This window comes from Pyxicephalus adspersus, chromosome 3 (assembly GCF_032062135.1).
Source record: "Pyxicephalus adspersus chromosome 3, UCB_Pads_2.0, whole genome shotgun sequence".
NCBI classification, from domain to species: Eukaryota; Metazoa; Chordata; class Amphibia; order Anura; family Pyxicephalidae; genus Pyxicephalus; species Pyxicephalus adspersus.
The window spans coordinates 107,221,199-107,248,975 of NC_092860.1; the positions used below are offsets into that span (position 1 = coordinate 107,221,199).

The 27,777-nt window shown below is 37.8% G+C and overlaps 1 protein-coding gene across 1 annotated transcript; it reads left to right on the forward strand.

The window, feature by feature from the left end:
• The first annotated feature begins 584 nt into the window (after positions 1 to 584).
• On the forward strand, positions 585 to 27,493 carry MND1 (meiotic nuclear divisions 1). Its single transcript, XM_072405934.1, is given in 7 exon segments — positions 585 to 674; positions 3,105 to 3,170; positions 3,751 to 3,808; positions 4,226 to 4,374; positions 18,561 to 18,795; positions 23,915 to 23,959; positions 26,642 to 27,493. Coding segments are annotated over 7 exon segments (663 nt in total). The 5' UTR covers positions 585 to 671; the 3' UTR covers positions 26,749 to 27,493.
• The last annotated feature ends 284 nt before the right edge of the window (positions 27,494 to 27,777 follow it).

Here is a 27,777-nt window from a genome sequence, read left to right on the forward strand (position 1 = left end):
TAAAATCTTTTTTCCTCCAGTCCTAATAAAGTTAGAAGGTGAAATCTAAAGCTAAAATGTGAGTTTATTTTTATGTAGATCAGGGTTTATATTGGTGCCTGTGTCCCCACTGGTGAGGCCTGCCCTGTCTGTACAAATCACCATTAATATTATTTTCCAGTTATCACCAGAACAGGGAAATCATCACAACTAAATACATATGAGACTTCCCCTCACGGCTGTGTCTTTAGAACAGGAAGTGAGGACAAATCTCCCCGGTATACCCTCCTCTCTTGTTCAGAGTGATTCAACAGCATAGTATGTTGTGTTGTATATTGCACAACCTGTACAGTAACTTTTATTATCTTTCCAGACATAACCATTCATTTCCAACTTTCTCTCTTTATTAGCAGAACACTGCGCCTTCATTTTCTATACAAGCAGACATATATTAGCGAACACATATACAGTAGAGGAATCGGGCTCCGAGAAAATGGCGGCACCCGCGCATGCGCTTTTTTACTGTTTACTTCACAGAGGAAGTGGAGATGTCAGTCGTCATATGTACGCAATGAGGAAGCGAGCTAGTTTGCAGACCAATCAGCTACATAGGAAAGGATGCTGGGCGGGGCTAGAAGCCGGCCTGAATTTTCCCGCGGTTGCAGGCTGTATGTGGTGGAGGTGATATCAGCATGGTGAGTCTTCACTCCCCTATTCCACATTGTCATAGGAGAGGAATAGAAGAATGGGCAGGTGTTATATAGTGTCTGTGTAATGCCTCATACATACACAAGGGGCATGGCTACCACTGAGCTGCCATGGTGGGGTATGTGTGCCATTATATATGCCCCCCCCCCCCCCCACCTTAGTTTTTTGGTTTGCAGTCAGGACTTGAAACAAGGAATAAGTGCTGATGAATAACATATATAAATATATCATCAATATCATTGAAGAGTGGCAGTGCTGTGACTATTGGCTGGGGGAGGGTTCACTTTACCAGCCGGCCCCTGAGGAGCGCTTACTTACCATTCACCCTCATTACATACCATCTGCAGGGGGCAAATAAATGCCCGCATTACAGATGAGTGTATACCCCTTTACACAGAGCATAGCCCGGCCCTGACACATAGGCCCTGATTTAATAAAGCTGTCCAAGGCTGGAGAGGATACACTTTCATCAGTGAGTCTGGGTGATCCAGCAAACCTGGAATGGATTTCAAGCGATTTGCTTGTAAATGATTTGAATCCTGATCTCACTGATGAATGTGTATTCTCTCCAGCCTTGGAGCGCTCTAATAAATCAGGGCCATAGGGAGGTGTATGGAAATGATACCATGGCGGTATGATGTCTGGCCTGCAGATCTTGTAGATAATTTCCATGATGGAACTGGAATAGAGAAGTGAAAGGGTAGCTAAGGATTTGTTAAAAAAAAAAAATCAAGGGCACCCAACTGTTACTATTTAGTTTTGTTTGGGTCAGATCAGCAAACTAAGCTACTGATCAGGAGTGGACAGAGAGGTGCAAAGTGTGCACAGGGGCCCCAAGTTAGTCCTGCATAGGGGCCCACTGTTTGCTACATCCACAACCACTACTGACCCAAGATTCAGCATGTCCGTAAACCCAGTAAGGAGGAGACCGCAAGAGAACGAGCTGCATTGGGTTTCATATAGAATAATGCTGGGCCGGGGGGGTGAAAGAGGTAGCGAGATGCTTCTGATTGCACCGTCACACACAGATGGCCGGGTGAGGATGCCAAGCACACAGACATGCCCACCACTGACTGGATATTCCAGGGCTGCCAGTGAGGAGCAAGAAGACAAAAGGAATAGGTGGAATTCCTGCCTTGTATATTGCATACACTAGCTTATTTTGGTTGGAGGAAAAAGTTTATCCATGAACTGGTCAAAAGGGGTTAAAGGATCAGGCACCTAGAAAGTCACCTTTTATAAATTATAACCCCTAGCCAGGCTTAGTTTACCTAATCTCAGAATTTTAACTTTACATAAAATGGTAGACAACCCTTTTATGTAAGGTAAATATTCTGTTTGTTTTTTTTTTAAGTGCAAAACCCTTTTTTTTTTTAAAATGGTAGACAACCCTTTTATGTAAGGTAAATTTTTTTTTTTTTTTTTTTTTTTTTTTTTTACTTTTGTTGTTTTTACACACTTCAGTTTAGTTCCTCTTTAACAGCTGTGTGTTGCCAGCGCTGCTAGAATTAGCTTGTGCTTGTTATAACTACAAGGGATATATTTATGGGAATACAAAAACTTTCCGTGGACAATTGAATAGTACACTATGCAATGTATGTACTAGGATGGGTAAGTAGTTTAATGGTTTTGAAAAGTTTCGAAGAGACATGTGTGAAGCTAAAATGTGGGTGTCATTGTCAATTTGTCCTCTAGGTGGTGCTATGTTAATTTTCGTGCAAGATAAAAACAAACTATATTCTGACTGCAGATAACAGCACCGCCTAGTGGATGAATTAAAAATGGCCAGTAAACCTTTTTGTTCTCTGCTTTAAATATCTTTCTAATGCAATAAACTACTTCTACTTAAAGCATAAAAAAAAAAAAAAACCCTTAATAAAGCTAACAAATTGTTAGCAAGCAAGCTATGTCCCTTCTTCAATAAAACAAACTCACCTGCCTGTTTAAAGTCTTGTTTATAATGTACATTGAGCTGTACATGCATAGCTTAGTGTATAATCCTGGCACCTGGAAATGATGAACTCTTGTGTGTGTTCAGGGTGATAGGTCATTCTAGCCTGGCCAATTAGGATGGCCAAAAATCCTGAACCTGGAGGAGAATCTGGGAAATTAGTTTAGTTTAGAAAAAAATTCAAACAGTTAAGTTTGTTTTATTGCAGAAGAGATATCACTTCTCCTTCCTGCAATAAAGAACTGCGTGCTCCCAAATCCTATTTATTTTTTTCTTTAGTGTGGTTCTGCTTTACCCTTTCAATACATTTACTCGTCTCATTTTACACAGTGATAAAGCATTTTCTTTAAATATTATGCAAATTGTTTATAAACATCCCCAGGCGTGTCCTGATGTAGAAATGTTTATCTAGGTAAACATTATCTAGCTGTCTTCTTGGAAAATACTAACTTTACATTTTCTTTAGTCGAAGAAACGGGGTCTTAGTGTGGAAGAGAAAAGAGTGAAGATGATGGAGATATTTTTTGAAACTGTAAGTATTTTATCCTTTGATATTAATTGTCATTTTTTATACATATAGGTTATTGTGTGCTGACATTGGTTACAGACCTGCTTTTATTAATAGAATGATTTATAGAGCTTAACATTTATAGAGGAACTAAACTGTAACTGTAAAAAGTTGTGACCAGACAGGGCAGGAACGGGAGATGTCTGCTCTGCAATAAAACAACCTTCCCTACCTGACTGGAATTTGTTTAAATTTCACACAAAATGCTACTGGTAAATGTGTCCCGAGCAGATGGGATATTTCTGTACACACTGGAAACCTATGTATACCTTTATGCAGAAAGTAATGAACAGTGTGTATGGTTTACACATATTATCATGTACTTCAATGAACATGTGCTTTGTCATCAAAATTAGCTCAACATATACACTAACTACATATAAACATTTGTCCAAACTGTAACATGAGATGTACTTAGTTTATCACCCTTTTTCATTGCTAAGCTGATATGCTTTTTATTTATTTTATTTCTTTCTTCCTGGTAATCTATTTGTAGGTGGGGAGGCTGCTGTTTACTTACTGAAAATATTTTTTATGCTTACAGAAAGATGTATTTCAACTAAAGGACCTGGAGAAAATTGCCCCGAAAGAGAAAGGAATTAGTAAGTTTTCTCCTGCTTTATTAAGCCAATGTGTGAGTTATAAGACATCAGCAAGGTTTTTAGGTTTTGTGAAGTATTTTAAAATGGAACTTAAATTTAAAAATCGGGGGCTTTTTTTCCAGAAAGGACAGGCAATCCCTCTTCTGAAAGAAAATAAACATTCCTCCTGATCCCAGTTTTTTAAATACTCATCTGTTCCTAATCTGTTGTTGATGCTGTCATATTCTTTTATTCTGGTTTCCCTGATCTTTGCAACTATAGCTCCATGAAATAATTAGGAATGCCATTGCTGACCCTCGGGTTTAATACTGTCCAAGTAACTGGGCCAGAATAAATGGTCAGATCAGCGTTGGATACGGTGGGTGGTAGTTTGTTAATCTATTGCATTACTCCTATTAAATAAATATTTTCTTCCAGCATCAATGTCGGTGAAGGACATCCTGCAAAGCCTGGTGGATGATGCCATGGTAGACTCTGAGCGTATTGGGACATCCAATTACTTTTGGGCTTTTCCCAGCAAGGCTCTTCATGCTCGGAAGAGAAAGCTGGAGACTCTGGAAACCCAGGTAATTCCACCACTATCCTGCCATATGTATTAATAAAGCATACCCAGTAAAAAGATTTATATTGTATGTGCTGTTTTCATCTACAATGCTGATTTTGTTTCTAGCTAGAACACAGTTTCAAGGTTTTGTTCAGTGGTAGTGTGTGGATGGTTGAAAGTTTAAAGTTGTTTTGCCTGAAATCCCTTTACATGTAATCTGCAGATACAGAAAATATTTCACCTGGAAATCACATGCACAAAATAATACAAAAACAAAATAAGTAGCAGGAAGATAAAATTTACTAGTTATCTGAAGGTGATAAATCTGTTGTTTAACAGTACTTGAGTTTACCATTTCAGATGACATTTTACCATATGGAAAAAAAAACAGTTGTTTTAATGTGTTCCTTATTTTGTTGAATTGTAATTTTGTTTGTTATTTTTTTTTTACACAATAATAACATTGGTATTATTATTAACCCCCTAACCGCTAACCCCGTAATTTTTCGTCTTAAAAAAAAAATGCTATTTGGGATAAGCCCGTATTTTTTCGACTTACCTTTAAATCCCACTTACCTGTGCTCATCCAGCGTCGGGTCCGTGTTCCGCCGGCCAAACAGGATTTATATAGCGCCAACATATTACACAGCACTGCACATTAAATAGGGGTTGCAAATGACAGTGACACAGGAGGAGGAGAGGACCCTGCTCCAAAGAGCTTACAATCTAAGAGATAAACCTATTCTTTAATGGGAAAATTATAGGATGGTCTCCTAGTCCACCACCCTCCCTGGCTGCTGCCTACCATCCCTATGCTCAGCCCTTAACTTGTTGAAGTCCTGTGAAATACTTTTCTTCGTTTAATACAGTGATTGGCGTCTCAGCATTGTCAGTGGGAGGTGGAGTTATGTCCTTAGCCCCGTATAATATCTGACCCAGAATGTACAAATTGCTTTTTCTCAAGATTGCTATTAACATTAAGGGCTCTATTTATAAAGCAGTGAATTCAACATTCCCTCACACCTTTCTGTTTTGCAGGGGGACTGACAAGGTAAGGATCACTTAGAAGCAGTTGGCCAGCTTGAACCTAGCATCTTTATTTTTATGGAATATTTTGCTAGAAAATAAGTGTATAGTAAGTTTATTTGAGAGCAAAAGGTTATTTTTCCCCCACCTCCTAGATTGTAAGCTCTTTGGAGCAGAGTCGTCTCCTTTTCCTGTGTCACTGTCTGTTATTGGCTACCCCTATTTAATGTATAGTGCTGCATAATATGTTGGCGCTATATAAATCCTGTTTTTTAATCATAATAATAATAATACCGGTAATAATTCGGTATTTTCAGCTTTTTCTGAGCACGTTCTGCTTGTTGATCAGCGGATGACCACTAGAGGGAGTGATTATATCTGCAACTTTATGAAATAGAAATTAAAAAAAGCAATGTATGACATAATAGAGAAAACTATGTGCTTTGGCAGCTCTCTTGTGGCTTATTCAATGTCAGTAAAATGAACCTGAAAATTCCTTTGGGGCAACTTACCATTTATGCATACCTAAAATTAAGTTGCTTAGTATTTTATAGAAATACAGTTTCCTATTTTTTATGCTTTAAAATGGGCCTTCCAGCAAAAAAACAAGAAAAAACCTTGTATTATGATCTTCCTTCCTAGTACAAAAACACAGGTTTTATAATGTATGAATAAAAAATACCTTAATTACTCATTTCTAGATGTTGCAGCCTTCTCACCTAGAGGAGGATAACATGTAGCTTTCATATTTTAGTCCAAATTGCTTCAATGTGAGTCTGAGATTTGTGTAATTTTTTACCAACAGTAGTCAGTCTGTGCTGACATGCGGTATTTTTGAAAGTACTGCATGCTGCAGTGTAGTGCATAATATGTTCATACGTTGGATTTTATAAATCACATTCTGCTGCAATATGTAAATACTTGTTGGTAATTGTTTAACTGCAATATATTTTAATAGTTTGCTTTTGAAGTTCCAGGCAGCACAAATCAATATCAAATCCAAAGTTCCTTTGGAATAAACTTGTCCTTTGCATGTGTTTTGTGAGTTCTTTTATGTGGAGCAGCTGTGGAAAATTTCCTGCTCCCTGCAGTTATATGAAAAACAACTTTTAGTTTAAATTTTTATGTCAGCTAAGATTTGATATTAGATTTCCCTCAGGTGTTCCCTTGCTGTATTGTAGTTAGTGGGCGATGTGGGTTGCAGAAAGAAAAACCTTTCAAGCAGGTTTCCCCAGATGTGCTTGTTGTTACACTTCTAGGAGAGGAGGTAATGGTCTGCAGCCATACAGCACAAAGCTTTAACATAAGAATATGTGTGTTACTTTATTCCTCACCTAGTGTTCTCCCCCAGCCCCTTTTATCTGGGCGCACCACCTGGCATTTTTCAGTAACCACCCAGCTCGGTCACAATACAGGGGCTGCCACCCACCTACTGCTTCTTCCCACCCAGCCTTTTTTTTAACTTCTAGGTTGAACACTTCTTACCTATAAAGCAATTTACAGAACTCTGCAATTTGTTTTACAAATCCCAACAAGATGGGGAAAAAAAGGTAAAAGGGTTTTTGCTTGTTACAGTTTGTTTGGATGACAACCTCAGGGAAGCTTTGATTGTAAGATGTGTGATTATAAATGTGCTTGAAAATACTTTCAAGCACATGGGTGCAAAACAAACAATCTGCATATTAATGGCATGTGCTTGGATGCAATAAACCCTAATAAATCCCTAATTCTTAAGGCTTTGGGGTTCTCCATCTCATGTTTTGGTGCCAACTGAGTTTTCTTTACAAGGTTTGTTACAACCAGTTGGATCACATCTCAAAGAAGTAATACAGTTTACACAATGGTCACTACTGAATGTGTTAGATTAAAGTTCAGTGTTCTGCCCAGCCCCTATTATCTGGGTGCACCACCGGGCACTATTCAGTATCCACTCAGCTGTTTTTGGGTGGTTACTGATGAATTGGATCACAATACAGGGGCTGCCACCTGCCTGCAATTTCATCCCACCCAACTTAAAATATTTCTGGGTTGAGCACTGAAGTTATAATATCCATCATACACTGATTAGAAGATGCAAAGATGGGAGAGTACATTTCCACATTTGACGCCATACAAATGCCCAACAGCCTAGTCTTAACCTGAGAATTGGATTGGGGAAGGGGTAATGGCTTCTGGCCACCAGTTGATTTAGGCTTGCAAAAGTTGGGTTGGGTAGATACCTTGACAGAAAATCACATCACCTAGAAACAGCCTAGAAACCTAGCTAAAATGGGCTGCAAAGAACACTGCAACTCATATAGTTCCAAAACCAATGCTCTTTTTTCTTATCACAGAGTTTTTGTCAATGTAGCCCTACCATAAATTCTGTTCACATTTTTGAATATTTGTCTGTAATGATCTCCAGGATCCAGAGGAGTTTCTGCTAGAAAATAATATAAGCGATAGTGAGCATGGCTTCAAAGAAGACTGAAGTTGTCAAACAAATTTACTCTCTTTTTATGAGGAAATATATAAACAGGTAGAGAGTGGAATATCAGTTAATATAGTGTACTTGGATTTTGTTAAACCATTTGACACTGTACCCCACAGACGGTTAATATGCAAGTTAGAGCCAACAGGTTTAGAAAAGTCAATCTGTAAATGGATAGAGAACTGGCTTAAAGATCGCATCCAGAGAGTTGTAATTAATGATTCATACTCTGAATGGTCTAAGGTTATTAGTGGTGTACCCCAGGGTTCAGTGTCGGGACCTTTACTGTTTAACATCTTTATAAATGATAGAGAGTTTGGGATTAAAAGTACCATTTCTGTGTTTGCAGATGACACCAAACTATGTAATGGAATTGAGTCCATACAGGAAGTCTATAATCTACAAGCAGACCTGGATGTACTGTTTGATTGGGCAGCCATGTGGCAAATGACATTTAATATAAGATAAATGTAAAATATGCACTTGGGAGCTAACAACATGCATGCTTCATACTGTCTAGGGGGAATACATTTGGGGGAGTCAGAAATGGAAAAGGATCTGGGGGTTCTGGTAGATCATAGACCTAATAACAGCACGCAATGCCAAGCTGCAATATCTAAAGCTAGTAAAGTACTTTCTTGTATTAAAAGAGGAATGGACTGCAGATATGGAGACATAATCCTGCCCCTGTACAAAGCATTGGTCAGACCTCATCTGAAATATGCAGTCCAGTTTTGGGCAGCAGTTCACAAAAAGGACATTGTGGAAATGGAGAGAGTGCAGAGAAGGGCAACTAAACTAATAAAAGGAATGGAGGAGCTCAGGATGAGCTATGAGGGGAGATTAGCTGAACTGAATCTATTCTCCCTTGAGAAGAGATGTATAAGGTGGGATATGATCACCCTGTATGAATTTATAAACGGTCCATATAGAGAACTCTCTTCCCCATTATTCACTTTGAGATCAATACAGAGAACAAGAGGGCATTCTTTGCGTCTGGAGGAAAAGAAGTTTAAGCTGCGGATAAGGAAGAGATTCTTCATTGTAAGGTGTGGGATCATGGGGAATTGGCTCCCTCGGGAAGTAGTTTCAGCAACTACTATAGATTGCTTTAAGAAAAAGCTGTTTGTTTTTCTGTAAGCACAGAATATAATTGGGTCTTAGGGCTTTAAAGTAAAAATACCAGTGACTGTTGATTCATGGATCATCCGATTGCCTCATGGAATCAGGAAGGATATTTTTTTCCCCTGTTGAAGCAAATTGTACCAGGGTTTTTTTGCCTTCCTCTGGACCAACTACGTCTTATAGGGTCTTATATCTGGGATATGAATATTTCCCTAGTGGTTGAACTTGATGGACCAATGTCTTTTTTTCAACCTAACCAACTATGTAACATACATATGCATGTGGACTAACACTTGGTTTCTTTCCTAAACCATATGCTGTCTATGCTCTTGACTTTATAAATTATTGCTTAGACTGTAACTAAGACTTAGTTTGGTTAACCAGTGATTTATATGCACTTTCACATTTGCTTGTACAAATTAAATGACACATTTTAAATGTATAGTTTCTTGTATATTTTTAGCTTAAGCTGTGAAGGTTTTAAATACTCTTGGCCTGCAGCCTGATACGTAGCAATGCCTAAGGCATTAACGCTTAGCTCTGTGTAGCGATATTACTTTTCACTAATCCATGGCTTGTTGACCTTTTTTGATTTAAATACTGTGACCTATGAATCCAAGGCTAAACTGTTTTAAAGCATTACAAGAATGTCTATCTTGATTAATGAACAGCAAATTATTCTAGGACATAGCAGTGTACTAATGTTTCTTTTGAGAAGTTTGTCACTTAACCAGACGTGCACAAAAATGATGTTCTATTTTTATTCAAGTCAGTCAATTTACATCCGGTCAGAGTGAAACCACCTCAGTATAAATTGCAGCTAATCGGGAAGTGGTAAATAAGAAAGAAGAAATGTTTTTGCATAACCAATTACAGTAAAAATGCATAATTATTGCTTAGAGCTCTTATGTGACTAGTGACAAGGGTTTTTCCTCCAAAATGAGATGTATCTGTCATATAGGGAATATTTTTTTTTTTTTTTTGTGTACCCTTTAGGGCAGTGGTCGCCAACCTTTTCAGTCCCGCTGCGCATGCGGGGGGAGCCGGGTGTCACTTAAAAGGAGAACCCTCCCCCATAGTGATGTCATGATTACATAACCTGGCCCACTCTCCCATCACAGATCTGAGCCTGCGATGGGAGAATGGAGGGGTTGTGTCCAGGCACACATAGCCTGCCCACCTCCCTGGGCCTAGGAACTGTTAGGGGGCCATGGTCTGCGGCTCTGGCCGGTGCGTCCTCTCAGCGGGGTCATTCTCCTGACCCCGCTCAGGGGTGTACCGGCCAGAGCCGTGGTTCACTAAAATTTTGTGGTGTCCGCTGCTTTAGGGAATCCCTAACGCCTCCTAATTTGGAATGGCTTCCCCTCTTTTCTTCTTGGTTCTCTCTTAAGTCTAAAGTAAAAATCTATATTAAATTTAATTAATATATAAAGAAATTAAATTAGTTACATTTCTAGAAATCCTATACTCCAGTGTTCTCCCACAGCGCTTTTTAGCTGGGTGTAACGCCTGACACTTTTCAGTTACACCAGGCTGTTTTTGGGTGGTTACAGACGAGTTGGGTCACAACACAGGGGCTGCCTCCCACCTAAAATTTCTTCCCACCTAGCTGTCAAAAAAATCCTGTACCCCATTAAATCCTTCATTCAACCTCCAAATGATTGCATTTATTTGTAAAAGCCAGTATTTGTGGGCTTACCCAATCAATTCTTGTCCTTTTATTCTTTATAGTCCCCCTAATGTGGCAGGAGTTGGCCTGTTATTGAAATGTGCCCCACCCTTCTTATTTTAGAAATTGGGGGAAATGTAAATATAAAACTTCTGCAAACCCAAAAAAATGTAAAATTACAGTCAAGGCAGTTTAAGATATATACAGCGACTATAGGAAGTATCAGACACAAGCATCAAATTTCCTTTAAAATATTTCACAGACTTGGTAGGGAAGTATATTAAGAATTACTGTAAATGTAAGTTGCTTGTGTGGTTGCTAACGTTTTTAAAATTCATTGAACAATTGGTCTGAATAATATAGAAGCTGCGATAATCTGGGAAACATCTACATATTTAGGAAGTGCTCTGGTTTTATGATTGTCGGAATATGAAGATCCTATTAGTCATATTCTACAGATTCTGAAAAATTTTAAAGGCTCTACCACCTTCTAGCTCAATGTTCTCCCCAGCCCTATTTAGCTGGGTACACCATCCGGCACTTTTCAGTACCACCCACCTGTTTTTGGGTGGTTAATGAGGAGTTGGGTCAATAATGGGTAATAATTTTTTCCCACCCAATTTTAAAAAAAATCCTGGGTTGAACATTGTAGCAGCCGGTATCCTTAAAGCTTATCTAAACCCCACTATATTAACCTGACCCTGTTCCATCACAGGTCACTGCCATCTTCCCTCTTCAATTCTTCATTGTCATCTATGGCCTTCCTAATTGGTTTGGTCGGGATAATGTAACTCTAATGCAGGCTTGCAAGAGTTCATTCAGTCCCGGAAAGTGCAGGGGAAGTATTAGTTATTGCAGAAGGGATATCACCTATCCTATTCTGCAAAAAATTAACATGTTTCACTCTGGAGGAGCAGTGTACAGTTATGTGTAAATCATAGGCGAATTATGGGACTGAATTTGGACACATTGGTCATTGCAAATATATTATTTAGCTGTTTGGTTTTTAACCATCAGAATTAACCAGAAATATAATGTAGAGTAAAATTTAATATAAACATATAAAAGTTATTGGTGTATTACTTATTTTATAAAAGATGGTACTACAGCAGAAGTGGTGAAAGAAAACAGAACACACTGCCATTCCATTGTTATAACCATTGCTCATATAGCCGGAGAGCAGGCTAAATTTAGGGTGGCTTATTTCCACTGAATAACCATGATAACATTTCTTCGTTCAACTGAACAGGATGTCACATTTTGGCGTTTAAGAGTACTTTGCCTACCATAATAAGCTTTGTTCCTCACAAGGATATGCCTGCCCCTAATGCTGAAATGAAGAGCCATATGCAGAAGTCTGTTAAGATTTAAACATTACGATTGTGAACTCCACAAGCTTGGTTTTAAAAAAACAGCTGGGTTATTTATATAAAAAAAATGATTTTTCTTGAGCACCCGAGAAAGGGCACAATTCTATACCTTGAAGCTGTTATAATGCAGTTATATAAAATCATATAATAATTCTGAAATCAATTGATCTTCTAACGCTTTCTGTTGTTGGACTGTTTTCACATTGGTAAGATGAAGATTCTTACTAGATTGTAAGCTCTTCGGGGCAGGGTCCTCTCCTCCTGTATCACTGTCTGTATTAGTCTGTCATTTGCAATCCCTATTTAATGTACAGCGCTGCGTAATATGTTGGCGCTATATAAATCCTGTTTAATAATAATAATAATAATAATAATTCTGGTGGCTAGCACTCTGCAGCGCTTAGACTGCATGGAGTTTGCAGATTCTCACCATGTGTCGTGGGTTTCCTCTGGGTATTTCTCTTTCCTCCAAAATTGGCTACCCCCATAAAACTTGACCTTAAGACCAGTGGTTGCCAATTTTTTTTTGGATCTACGGACCACTAAACCTAGGGCTCCGGACCGTAAATGCGCGGGGAGACGTCTGTCACTCAAAGGGGAAGAAACTTTCCCCATAGTGACGTCATGATGCCAGAGACACAAACCGCCCACAGCCCTGAGCCTGCAATCCATAAAGGGGACATGGTCTGCAGCTCTGGCTGGTGTGCCCCCCAAGCGGGGTCCCTCTCCCGTCCCCGCTGGAGTACGCACCAGCCAGAGCCGTGGATCACCAAAATTTTCTCATGGGCCACTGGTTGCTGAACGTTGCCTTGGACTATATTAAAGACATATGACCATAGTAGGGACATCAGATTGTGAACCTCTTTGAGTGACAGATAGTGTTTATGGACTTTGTACAGAGCTGCTTAATATGTCGACGCTATATAAGTACTATATAATATTAATAATAAGCAGTCAATAAAATGGCTAGAAAATTCACAGTAAACTCACTGTATATACTCAAATATAAACCAAGCTGCTTATTATTAAATGGATATACAGGGAAATGCTTTGACTGGAGTAAAAACCTAGTGGTAGTTGTGGAAACTCATAATGGGAAGTATATGTGTAATTGGGAGATAAGAACTATGATTTGTTTGCTGGCTATTTTGCATAGCAATGGCTTCTTCAACAAGTGTCTGAGATCATCCTTTATTGTTAAGGTACACAGCAGGTGGCATTCCATTAGCTGCTTGTTGCTTACTGTATACAGAGGTTTTAGTACCGAAGAACAGAATGGCGTTGTGTGTACAGCACCGGTTTGTTTATCTGTTGCTGAAATAATCACAAAAGATAATTTCCACTGACAATTATGTGATGTTGGCGCTATATAAATCCTTTTTAATATTAAATTAATACTTCTGAAATCATTTGTCCGTTCTCAAGGGAGAAATAGCCCCCCATTAAAGGCAGACTAGGCACATGTCTCATCATATCTAAACATTGGGGCCTATTGCCTTTGTAAAGGATTATGTAATTTTTTTTTATTAGAACATATTTTGCACTTTTAATTAAACTAGCCACTGTGTGTTAGGGGTACTGTAGCACTTCATTCAGTCAGTGCTTTAAACATCATTAGAGCACAAATTTTTGGTGTCTAATGGCGTATTCTCTCTGCAGCAAATTGTCAGTATCATGTTCTTGAATAAACACACTCCCGTGGTATGAGAGGGTTAATGAAAGCACACACCAAACCCACACTTGTGCACAGTCTGAGCACAAAGCATGTGTACATGTTAAAGTGTGTGGGGGCTCATTTTTTTTCTTTCATTGGGATTTAATAATGCTTCACAGAAAGTGTTCACAAACCAAGGCATGTGCAGGGAAGATGCTAATTACAAGTTTAAACCCAAAGCTATACATTCCCTATAAGTGAAACAAGGAATGAATGGAAAATATATTCTCTCCCCGCCCCCCTCCTTCCCATTTAATAAAAGGCAAATTAGTGACAGCATGAAAAAAGGCTTAATTTTGTTTTGCTTCTGCTTTTGAAAGTGCCCACATCTTGAAAGATAACTGTGATTTGTTCTCATGCAAAATAGCGGTATTTTAATGCTACTGTTTCCACATTTCTTTTGAAGCCCATATACAGCAGATGTCATACACAGGCTATGTACACTAGTGCTGGATGGTCCAGCAAAAAGTTTTTATTTTTCATGGTCCCTGGGACTCCTCATAGACATGATTGTGTCATATTTCATTTGAATCAAGCCCAAATGCCTAATGTGTAAAAATAGATCACAGCTTGCATAACTGTTCTTTTAATGGTCAACAATTTGAAAGTCTTTAGAAATATTTTACCATGTACTGAACTATGGATGCCGTAAGAAGTCACTGATTAAAAATACACAATATAGCTTTAATCTGTCAGCATTGCATGAGTGGCCAGATGTATATGAACAGCTGAGACAATACAAATGACAGTATCTGAGCTCTGTGACAGCTTTCTTTGTTTAGCACAGACTAAGCTGGAGACTATTCTGTTCAATGCCAAGTCTGAGGATCCAGGACTTTATTTTGTGTCATGACTCTCAGTGACATATTAACTGAAGAAGGAAAATAGGGATATGGTTGGAAACTGTTTGTGCTTTGTAATATCCTTGCATCAACTGTGAAAGGTGATAGTTGAGAAATCGCACTTGTGTGAATTAAAAAGATTAGTTACTTATTTTGTTTAGAGGAACTTCACTGGGATCCAACAAAATCAAAGTAACGGTGCCAAATGAAACTGGACCAGCACACTGACAATGAAAAGCACCACCAGGCAAATGTAGATCACTCGTGAATGCATTCTAAAAGGAAGATGCAAGCTGAAGTTATGTAACTGGTAACGTATTTTGTTATACACATTGTTATACCATAGGGTCAGATGGGCCAGTAACTCATAATTCATTTCTAGGTGAGACTTTCCATGTTTTTTGCAATGTGTCCTTTTGTTGCACTGCTTTTTAAAGCAACAGAATTTATTAAAAGGCTCATAAGATCCCTATGCAATAACTTATTTACAGAACACGCTCTCTGCTCTCCAGAAAAGGAAGCAGGCAATTCCACTTACCGGAATGTATCCCAAATTCATTCTTTTGATTGGGCTGATTTTTGAAGTTAGTATCTTTGTGTCACAAATGGCCTTTTCTCAGTGAATTGACAAGAACGCATAAGGCAATGAAATGTTTCAGCTGGCCACTTGTGTACCTCCAAAAACAAAGGGGTGTATTTTACGACAAAGAAAGACAAAGTAGTATGTGTTTATTTCTTTTACTGTAAAAGTAAAACTGTGCTTTTGGTTCTTCTAACGGATTGATTATGGTAGTACAAAATAGGGGTACCACTCCCTAAAGGGCATCTTTATTGTATATTCAGTGTGAGATTGACAGTAATGTTAAATTGCAAAAGAGCAATGTTAATTCCCACTACTAACCCTCGCTTTTCTGGTGTACAGGGTAAAGCACAATACTTTTTAAAGGCAGATTTTGTATTGTAGCAACCTATGCACCCCAAGATACCTTTATGTCGCAGGGGAGGAACCCATGTTTGGTAAGATAGGAGACAACCACTGCCCTGGTGCATCAGCCTGGTGTGTGTGTTTAGGCAGGCTTCTGGCACAAGTAAATGGAGAACAGAGCTAAAGTGGTGGTCCCTCACCATGGGTTATTGAAACTAAGAAAGTCGGAGCAAGATGCCCCTGGGGAACGTGAAGCCTAGACCACTGAGAGGATGAGTTCAATTCTCCAGGGATAACGACTTGGCTTCAGCCAGGAGAAGCTAAAGAATGAGATCCCAAAGAGAGGTATTTAGTAGATAGTATAGCTCCAGGGGAGACTTGCTCCTCTCACATTTCATTATGGATTAAAGGGTTCAGCGACAATGCTAAAGGTCAGCTGGCAATATTGACAGTATGGAATGTTTGTGGATGTGAACTGCTCCTATCTTGACACTGCTACCTTAGCACTCTCTCTGTTTGTGCTAAGTTACAATAAATCCCTAAAAGTTGATTTGCGTCTTTGAATTTTTTATGCCACGTTACTAACTAGGAGGGACTCGGGTATAAATTAACTGTTAGAGCTACATAATCCCAGCAATAATCAAAATACTTTTATTTAATGTAAACATTTGCCCAGAATGATTACTTACCTTTGTAGCTGAAGGCATTGTGGATAATTTCATTTGGTTTGGGCACAGGTGCACTTTTTTTTAAATAATACATGACTAGATGTACTACATGTATTTAATGCTATCTACCTTGGGTCGTTTTTATTGCCACAGTTTCACACTTTCACAGAGCTTTCTAAATGTTTTACTTCAATTCTATACAATGTAACACAAAATATTTCTTAGACTGTTACATGTTTCTTCCCATGCAGTTTAATAGCTTTCAGCTATGCTTTTATATTTTGTCTCCTGCTGTTTATGTGTTACCACAGCCAGTTGAATGAGCAAATACAGAAGCAGCCGAATGATGGCCTGAACTTATGTCAGACTTCTTACATTCTTTCCACATCCAGCCACAGGAAGAAAACCTGGGAGAAAGTTCTATGGGTCAAATAATTATCCACTGGATAGAAGAGAATACAGTGTGTTCAAAGGATATTAAAAGTCCCTATGAGGCTGGATTTACTTTTCTATCAGATCTGTAAATTGTGTGGGAAAATCTCATATACTGGTTCCCATGTGTTTCTTAAATCCTGCAGATGCTTAGTGTACAAACACATGTACATATGTTGTGCTTGCCATTAGATCTATTAAATGACTTATCACATTTCAGAGGAGGGACTTTCTTCTGTGAAAACTCCAAAGGCATTTCCTGCTGAATACTATTTTTTAGCAAAAGTTTGTGGTGTAACCTTTTGAATAGGAAGCTTTTGAGGTTTTCTGTTATAACTTTAAGTGTGAAATGTAGAAAGACTGTTTCCTGTTACAAAGTTTGACCAGAATGAAATTACCTTTTTTCTGTGCTTTTTAAAAAAGTACTAGGTGTACCTATAGTTATATGTACAGAGCTTTAATTCACGCTCCCTTATTGCAGCTCATTATCTTTGCCCAGCTGTACATTAATTCCAAAAGACAATGGAGTTCACAAATTAGAGTAAAGATCCAGGAAACTTTATTCAGATTAGCAACTTATATAGCAAACAATCCTTCAATGTTTAACATTATGATGCTTGTTCATAAGCCTCATAAGATTTAGCCTTCAGATTAGGGCTACTTACACACATAAGATTGTTCTTGTCCGATAATCCGACCTGGTCCTGATGGATCCATGAACGAAGAATGATCATAATGAAAGTGAAGGGTAGAGAACACAGTGGGATGCTGCTCCGTCGTTCTCCCCTCTCCATAGAGCAGAGCGGCGCTGTATGTAAATAATCGTTTCTGCATCTTTCAGTCTTTTGTCATTGGAAAAGATCTTGAAAAATCCTTTCTAAGGATAATTATTGCACATATGTACGCAGTTTAAGTGCCACGATGTGAAACACACCAAGGCTATGTTGCCCATTTGAATAAAGTGCTCTGCTTGTATGTAAGTATAAACTAAATTTTGTTTTTTAGTAGACCGGTAAATAATCGCTTCAGTTTCTTTCTCAGAAATGTCTTCACTTCGTTTTTGCAGCTGGGTTCTTAGTATAACGGTTGCACATTAAGTGCAGGAAAATAAAAGTTTCTATAGAAACGCCATTTTATTCTTCATTTTATGTACCTTTTATCATCCTTTGCTCCTAACACAGCCCTTGTTAACGAATACAAGTGATTTCATATAGTTCTTAATGCAATAATGCTATTGATGGGTTCTATCAGGGTTATTTTCATTGTGTTCACTGATTTATTTTTTTTTTTTTTACTTGTGTTTTCATTCACAAACAAAATATTTTGTGTATGTATATTATTATAATTATTATTACTACACAGTATTTATATAGCGCCATCATATTACACAGCGCTGTACAAAGTCAATTGTCGTGTCACTAACTGGGGCTCACAATCTATCGTCCCTACCATGGTCATATATACAGTCTAAGGTCAATTTTGGGGGAAAGCCAATTAACCTCACTGCATGTTTTTGGGCTGTGGGAGGTAACTGGAGTACCCGGAGGAAACCCATGCAGACATGTAGATAGTGTCTACTATCGAACCTATCGAACCTGGGACCTAGCACTGCAAAGGCAAGAGTGCTACCTCTGAGCCATCATGCTGCCCATAGGCCCATTATTATGGTAATATCTGGAAGGGTCAAGAAATTATGACTGCGCTAGGAAGCATTATTTTTAGAAAAAACATGTTTGCAAAAATGTCTCCATTCATTGAAGTGAAACTGATTTTAAAGGATGGTTGACGGGGTACTCTTGTATCATTTATAAGTTTAATCTTCTGGCGCCTCTGGATGCTTTATTTTTATATATATATATATATATATATATATATATATATATATATATATATATATATAAAGATTTACACAAAATAGGCGTTTTTTGCTAATGTGATCATGTTTCTTTTGCTAATTACAATTTCAGTTGACAGACGCAAACCAGAAAAAAAGAAGCCTAGAGCAAAGTGTGGAAAAAGCAAGAGTTGGCCGCCAGGATACAGTAAGTAAAACACTCATGTTTCTATCTTTAATCCTTTAGGATCATGTATGTCTAAAAAAAATGGTCGAGGAGCAGGCACTATTAAGGCAGAAGCGCGACAAACTGAGAGCAGAGCTGGAGAAATACAAAGAATGCGATCCAGATGTAATAGAGGAGATACGTGAGTTTTTCTCTGTCTCAAAGGAATTGCCTAATTTGTTTAAATCACTACAAGAAACATGACAACTTCATGTAGTCCACCAACATTATGTTAATGTAAAGTATTGTTAATATCTCTTTGTAGGAAACTACACACTATAATTCATACCAAGACTCCTATCCACCGGCTCTATTACACTACTCCGCCATTCTCAGCTATGCCACGCTGACAGGAGGCAGAGCTGCTGAGAATAGCAGAGTAGTGTAAGCTGTACATATACTGGGCCGTGGCAAAATTTTGTTCTATGTTACCAGGCCCTGCTATTAGAATGGTTGGGGACCACTGGTGTAGATGACCAGTAGTCTGTGCCAGTGTCATTTAGTTTGCAGATGGCATAGTAAAACATGTTTAAGACAACATGATAACATATATTGTGTTTTATATATATATATATTACTATCATGTTATGTGCTGCTTTAAATGAAACTTTGCAATCAGAAGGCAGTTCTTGGGCATAAGCAGTATATTTCCATTTCCTCAAGGTCATTAATTTTTCTCAGTGTGTTGCATGCAGGAAAAATTCCACTGTATATTTACTTACCTGACAAAGTGCTATGGAAGCTTCTGCAATTTTGGAGGTCTTACGAAACTTGTTTGAGGAGGAATCCAAAATGAGCAAGTGATTTAAAAAAAACTATGTTTTTATTTTGAGATCCAGACCTTGCATGTAAGTAAAGTTTTGGCCAAACGTTTTGTACTTCCTGAGACTGCTTTGTCAAAAAATCCAGATTAAAGAATCAGTAGAGCAGTTCAGATAGTATAATAGGTGGGGTAAAAGCACACTTTATGCTGTATATGCTGTATTTGAGGTTTGATACAAGTTTCCTTCAATTAATATTTCTTTGTAGTACCTTTTGCAAAAGTCTTTGAAATGCTCAGAAAAGCAAATAAAGTGTACAGACATCTGAAATCTATAATGGATACATTATGGATAAACAGGACACCAGTAAATTGATCATGAAGAGATGTCACCATTAGTAGGAGTGGTTAGAACTTGTGTGCATGTATAAAAACAAAGACCGAAGATGAAGGAATCTGATAAAATTGTCTTTCAAGGTGCATTTTAATATGTTTATACTACTATTGAGGGACAATTCATCGCACTAACTGCATAGCACAGGTAATGAAAATCACCTTTCCCAATCTAGCTGAAATATTTAACTGTTTTGTCATCTTTAGCTGTCATCTGAGCTGTTTTATTAGACAGATTTTGATTTATTTTATTGGATTTATTTCCACTGATAAGCTTGATGATAATGGATTTTCAGGAAAACTATCCCATATATATAAATACAAAAGGTTCTGCTATCCTATGTCTTAGGGTATAAAGCTTCACCAGTCCCGGATTGTTTTTATGTTTCCAGCTGTAATCTCCATAATAGAGAATAAATCCCAAATCTGCCAGGCAGTAAAAGACCCTATCATATTCATAGCCAGTGTGGAGACCCGGAATCCCCATTTCAGAGATCATACCATTACATTTATAAATATGTAATAAACCAATTGGACAGTTTGTTTCAGCATCACAGAATAACTTGCATTTACACCTAAATCATACCAAAGAGCAGCATTTATGTATTAAAATGCATTTAGCAGTGTTTCCATGATGTATTTTTTTAAGCCGCATTAGACACAATTCACATGGCAGACAAAATCTTTATATATATAGTCAAAGGGTGATATAATATTATAAGTGAGTGAAAGATTCCAACATACTCCCATCGTGATGCTGGCATATCATTGAGAAAGCAAACCTCTGCTCCAAGGCTGAATGTCATTATATATTTTCTTAGCCAATATATGTTGTGCTGACCGTGACGCTGAGCAGTTTAGAAAAGTACTTTTGTTTGTGCTAATTCAATTGTGTTAGCTGTCCATTCTTATAACATATTTTCCGTTTTTCACTTCAGTGTTACATTAAATATTGTTGTCTGACACGTCTAGCAATGCAAAATTGTTTGATATTGTCATAGCCTCATGCATTGTAGTTCATCAAACCAATGGGTGGATAGCAGTAAAATAGTACTACATATTGTAAAATCCAAACCAAAAGATTTTTGGTTTGGATGGAGTGTGGAAGAGTTTGATATTCCACCAACAGTTGAATAAAGAGAATATTGCTCAAATGAGGCACTTAGAATATGTACACGTCAGATGAATCTCCGTCAATACGAGCCATGGGGTGCCGCTTGCTTACTTTCCCCTCTCCATAGAAAAGAATAGCAATGTATGTACAGTGCTTGTTCATTCATCTTTTGGTCATTTGTCATTGGAAACAATCGTACTAGCCTTATCCAAAAATATTATATTCACCAGTTTAGGGGTCATGTAAATATACACAGAAATGTGAATAAAAATTATTCTTTGTGAAAAAACCTTACCTTTTACCTTACATAAAATGGTTGTCTACCCTTTAATGTAAAGTGAAAATTCTGAGTTTAGGTACCCTTTAAGTGACATACAGATGCTTGATGTCAATGTGTCAGAGCCAAAGATACCCCTCTACAGGAGTCGATTGAAGAGGTGGGTTAAATGCAGAAAAAGGAAACCCGAGGATCATTTCCTATAGCAAACTGCTATAAACCCATTGGGTCCAGAGAACTTTGCGTTTAAAGGCTTGAATCACCCACCAACAAGGTACTAAATAAGGAGTGAGGGAGTTGAGAACAAAAATGGATATTCCTCAAGGATTTTTTGGGGATGGCTTTTAGGGTCATAATTCTTGACATACAGGCGCAGGGTTCAGACTAGCTAGTGACTTTTCTCAAGCAATAGTTATGAGTGCCTGGCTTACTGCCCTTAATATAATACTTGTTATTAGACCAACAAAGCTGTTTCCACCCTGTCTGTGAGACGTAGGTCAAGATCTTGGCGTGCCTGTTCAAGTTTGACTTGTTCTGATAACGAGCTTATCAAGATTCTATCGCTGCTGTATGCATGAGTCTCAAGGGAGAATAATTGAATGAAATGCCCCTTACCTCATCAGGTGTGGTGACAACATGAGATTTACCTTAGAGATAGAGAAGGGGTAGATTGATGAGGAATCCCCAGTGATGAATAAAATGCTGTTGGATGATCTGATTAAAAGATTTAATTGCACTCCATTTCTGTATGAGACAGGGGGCTAAGTCTGCAAGCAGTTGATATTCATTACCCTGAATTAAATAATGTTCTGCAACGGACCTTTTTAAGGCTCTCAATAAGTAATTCAAGCATTAGATCCTGGAATAGCACCGTAACCAGTGAAATGGAATCGCTCCAGAAGCAGAGGGGAAGAGAGTTGTTGGCTTTTCACATCTAGTGCAAGGGGAGGCAATGAGGCTGGGATTGCTGCAGTGAGAGTGTCTCATCATCAAGCAGGCTTTCAGCTATCACAATGCTAGCTGGGCCATATTGGTCACAGGCCTGTGTAGAGCAGCGCATCTGTCTCCCCTACCCTGGCATTTCTTTGCCTGGCATTGCATCCCCATGCAGACTTCTAGGTGTAGCAGTAGTTCAGGTATTGCTCACATTTTCAAGCACTTGTGTCTGTTATGAGCCCTGAGATCATGAATATTGGTGGTGTTCTCCCCCTCTGAACATTTTGGTATATTGTAGGGAACAGAAACTCTACATGACCACAAATTTTGAAACCCTGTTTACCACCACATAAGCATGCATTCTGCATTACCTAGAGATGCGGTAATTTTGAACACTTATGTTACATATTTAATAGGCAGAGAGACTAACCTACTCTCACAGGTCTCCCCCTCTGTGGCTCAATCAAGGTGTTGCTCTCAGGCGAGAGCAACTTTTCCACCAGCAAGGGAGCAACACCTTGCTTATCCAGTGAGCAACATAAAAAAGGACTAATGGTTTCCACTGAACTTTACGGAGTTGTTTGGCATCAACAGGATAGCAAGTATGATATATGGCTTAAAATAGCGCACACAAAAACGGTCATACATAATTGGCGCACAAGCTATTTTTAGGTTTGCGGTATTAAGTGTTCTTTTGTTTCTATCTTTAGATTTTCTGAAACCATATAAAAACTGTACCTCTTAACATGACATTATTGTAAGTATTTATGTACACCATCTTATTACAGACCTTATATCAGTGGTCCCCAACCTTTTGGCGCTCATGGACAAATAATTTCATGGACTTCGAACCGCACATGCATAGGGAGCTGTGTGTCACTCAAAGCAGAAGAAACTTCCCCGAGAGTGACGTCATAATGCCAGGACCCGCCTAGCAGGTTTGAGCCTGTGATGGGAGAGTGGGTGGATTGTGTCTAGAGACACAACCCGCCCACAGCCCTGAGCCTGTGATCCATACAGGGGACATATTTCATTTCTCTGGCGTGGGCCCCCCCAAGCGGAGTCTGCGGACAACAGTCCATGGACTGGGGACCCCTGCCTTTATATGATTTGCTTCCTGCATTTCTTAAAATCTAGAACACTGGACATGGACTTGACACAGTAATAACTGAACTCCTCCATAGGAAATAGGAAGTGAGCAATTTTCAAGAGAACAACGGCATGTTAAACACTGAAATTAAGTTTGATAAAAGCATTGCATTCTTTATACTTTTACCTGAGGAACATAATTTATTCTCATTTAACCTGGAAACTCTTTCTTAATGCAATCCATATTTGCATATTGGTAACTTTAGAGAAATGGAACGGTTTACTTCACATGTAGTTATATACGTAGCTCTTTAAAAAATCATGTATTCAGAAGTTTTGAGTATTAATGTTTAAATTATTAAAAACATTGTCATTGTCAAAATAAATGAAACTAGTCTGAAATTGTGTTTTTATGGTGCATTCATCCTAAAACTACCAGTCAAAAAGTCATTGGGTTATGCCTATGGGCTAGCTGTAGTCCAACACTACCAGTTTAAGAACTGCAGAAATTGCCTGCTAACCAGTCTCGCTTCCCTTATTTGCAAAATAAATATTTTGTATAAATAATAAAAAGATATAAAACAATTTAAAAACACACCAATGGTTTACCCTTAATTTTCATTTCTGTTTTAATTGTATTTTGTCATATTGTCGCTAAGTATAAGTAAGTGCTGAACCTTTTTTATCACCAGGTAAAAACAACAAAGTAGCCAAGGATGCTGTTAACCGCTGGACTGGTAAGTATTTCTACACTACTAAGAAGGGATCTGCAGGTAGCAATGTAAACAAAGATCAATTTGTACTTATAAAGAGGATTACAATTTCATAAGGATTGCAGAGTGGTAATGATGCAGTTTTCTGTCATAGGTTTAATTACACCTAGTATATTCTAAATAAGTTAGTGGTTTAGAGAAAGTGGTTTGATGTGGGGGAATATTTTTTATTCTGTATAATTATTTACTATTCTGATGCAAGAGTGATAAAGGTGTTTGGGCAATATACAGTACCTTCTTTGACATTTTTTTATGGGTCAAATGTTCAACATGTTCTTAGCTTAGCTCACCTTACAAAATACTTAGAATACAACCACATCCTGTATTGCAGAATGTACTGAATTGCATACTGGTTTGTCAGAGTTATATCTGTTTTGTGATAGAAGTTTTGAGATGTGCACATGCTTTAGCTCCTTCAATGATGGCAAAGATCCTTGGAAAGCTTCAAAAATACAGCATCAAGATAATTCTGTATTGGAATGTATGAGGATTTTTAGGAAAATATATTTATTTATAGGAAACATGCATACTTTGTTACAAAGAGAATTTTATGAGTTTATAAAAATAATCCATAGTAGGGTTCTACCATTTCTTCCCAAAAAAAAAAAACTTTTCCCCGTACCAGCATGCCTCAGGTCCCAATGTCCTAGGAGGAAAGATATATTTTCTACAGCTGTTCTTCTGCAAAGACTAAACTATTTCACAAGGAAACAAAAACATTTTTTGTATTAATCTGAGACCACAATGCAGTTTTCTTAATCCGTTTTTCAAGATGTTCTTTCAATTTTTTTCCAGCTATGTCAACTTTTTGAGTTGAGAGTGTTAGTTTACTGTGTGCTTTGATTGCATTTTAACTAAAGCACCATTGAAGTAAATTTTTTTATATTTTAATAATAAGTACAAAGTCACATGGGCACAATGTGACGTAGATATATAGAAAAAGTTACCATACCAGTTGGTATGACTTTCTTGCATACACTGTGTCTGGTTTGTCACGGTACAGCATCCAGCTGTGGTTGGCCATCGTATTTTTATTCTATAAGCCTTGATAGTGACACTCCATTGTAGTGAATGTACTGGTAAAAACGCTCATCTAACCTCCCATTCACCATGCTGAGATTTTCTGGAAAGAACTTTCACAGAGCCACGTGAATGCCTCCCAAACTTCTAGCTGAGCTGCAGACAGGGACTGTTTGAAACATTAATCCTGCAGAACTGACTTGAACTGATCTGTAGAGCTATAAATATCCCTTCCTCCCTTCCTTCATTTTTGCAGTGCTTATGTTTGTAAATGTCTCAACAAGGTACTGAAAACCACATCAGTTAACTTTTCTCATGGCTTTATAAACAAGAGCATTCTGCTCTGCTTGTGTAAAAGTCTCTGGTTCTGAATCTTGATCTGCCATGCAATCAGGATGGGATGATTCTTGATTGTAACCAGTTACAGAAGCAAGTCCTTCATGTGGTGGTACAGAAACAAAATTTCATGCCCTCTGTGTGTTCTGCTCAACCACAATCCCAACCTCTCCAAATGAAGGAAATAGAATAGGAGAACTTGGAAACCATTATTTTTTGATGCATGGGTCCGTATCCACAGCCGTGCTTTGCTTGTTTACTACTAAATGGTCATGCTGGTAAAAAGAGGAGGTCTTCTTAGCTAACTTACAGTTTTTTTTAGTTTTTCAGTCATTCTGTAGATAGCAATATAACCCAAAAATTAATCTTCTTGTATTACTCTATGGAATACAAAAATCTCTTAAAAAAAAAAAAAAAAACAAGTTCTAATACAGTATATTATGAACAAGTGGATCTCAGGAAATGAAATAAGTATTCATATGATGTTACCACATACAGAAATAAAATGGCACATATTAGAAGCAAGCAGATCTATTGTACCACGAACCAAATACCCAAACTAGACTTTATTTTATTAGCAACAAATCCCAATTAACAGAATATTCCACTTCCAATTTACATTCTTATGAAGTTCAATAATGCAGATAATAGAACAATTTAACAAATATGGGTAACGCACTAATCTAAAAACACACAAAATTCTCTGGTAATACCACCACTATTTGTATAAGTTAATCTAAATTAAGCTACAGGCCAGAATAATTTTACCACTAAACAATTAGTACTCAGGTAATACAGACAGTATTGGTATTCACAATATCCATAGGCAATTCTGCTGCTGCCAATGCAGTTCAAAAAATGATGGTAAACCGAGCCTAAGGGATAAAACCTATTACCAGTGTACAATCACTAGTAAATAAATTAACTATTTCTGGTATAGGGTCAGTTGCTCTAGTGTCTAGTATGCACTCCTAAGGGTTTACAGGAATATATTGATCACTTTCAAATATATAGTCAACAGTATCTGCACATCTTACATTGTTCTGTACAAGGCTATAAAGTTGCTCCAGTCAATGGTAATAACTGCACTCACTTGGCACATCAGATGTCCTGGCTTTTTGTAATGCTGTTTATCATTACCACATAGTTCCCAAATGAGTCTTTCACTCCACTCCATTTCAACCTGAAATGTACCAGGAATATATTTCATCACTGTTTAGTATACTTACATTTTTTAGCTATGTCCTAATTCGAATGTTGTAATGTTCTGTGTTCTTTATGTATTTACAGACAACATATTTTCTGTAAAATCCTGGGCCAAGAAAAAGTTTGGTTTTGAAGAAAGTAAGATTGATAAAACTTTTGGAATACCTGAAGAATTTGATTATATTGACTAGAATCCATATGGAATAATGTTGTTTATGTATGTATAAGTAATATTTATATACCTAGAGTGGGTATGCCTAAGATCCCTGAATGTGATGTGCATTCAGATTTACCTGGGCAATATGAGGAAAGAATGTAAAAGCACAGGTTACCTACAGTACAATTGTCATACCAAAACATTCAGGAGAACCAGATATATAGGCAGTTCTGATTATATGCACTGTTCCTGTAATAGTTTGAAGCTGCCACCTCCCACCTCTCACTAATGTCTGTTAGTTGGGCAATCAGTTGAAGACTAGAGAGTCGGGGCAATTTTTTCAGGAAAAAAAAAACTGCATAAAACTTCTGTTACCTATATTTGGATCTACTGATCATTCTAATAGTTTAATTTTTACATAAGGTGAGCATTTCCTATGCCTATTTTCATCACATATGTTTGATTTGCAATGGTTATATTAGGTGTGTGTTTTGTATATGTCAAGTGCATTTCATAATTTAACATTGGACATTTAGCCTTTTTTAACACATGGGGCTAACTGCTTACAATGTATTATTGTACATATGGTAAATATTTTTTACGTAATGTGTTTTATTGACAAAAACTATGGCAAATAGTTCACTAACATAATTCTGTGCAGGTTTGTTCCAGTGAACATTGTTTTCTTGTTGGTAAATTTGCCCAATACTGCTGCAATGTCACTTTACAAATGGTAACTGGTTTGCATTACCTGTATATTAAACACCTAGCTGAATAAACTAATCGTCTGAGTGGTTTTCACTTTTACTTTGAGACACATTGATCAGTTGCCTAAGGTAATAATTGGAACGTGAAAAAAACTGGAGCAAGGGTAGAGCTTTTGTCTATAGCACAGGTGTCAAACACAGGACCTGCGGGCCAAATCTGGCCGTTTTATGTGACCCGCTGTGTAGCAGGCAGCTGGACCCAGAAAGCTAGGTAGAAGCAAGTACTTGAACATTGATCAGGCAAAACTCCTAAAATGTCGAGCAAGAGAAAATTTGATGCAGAAGGGGAAATATTT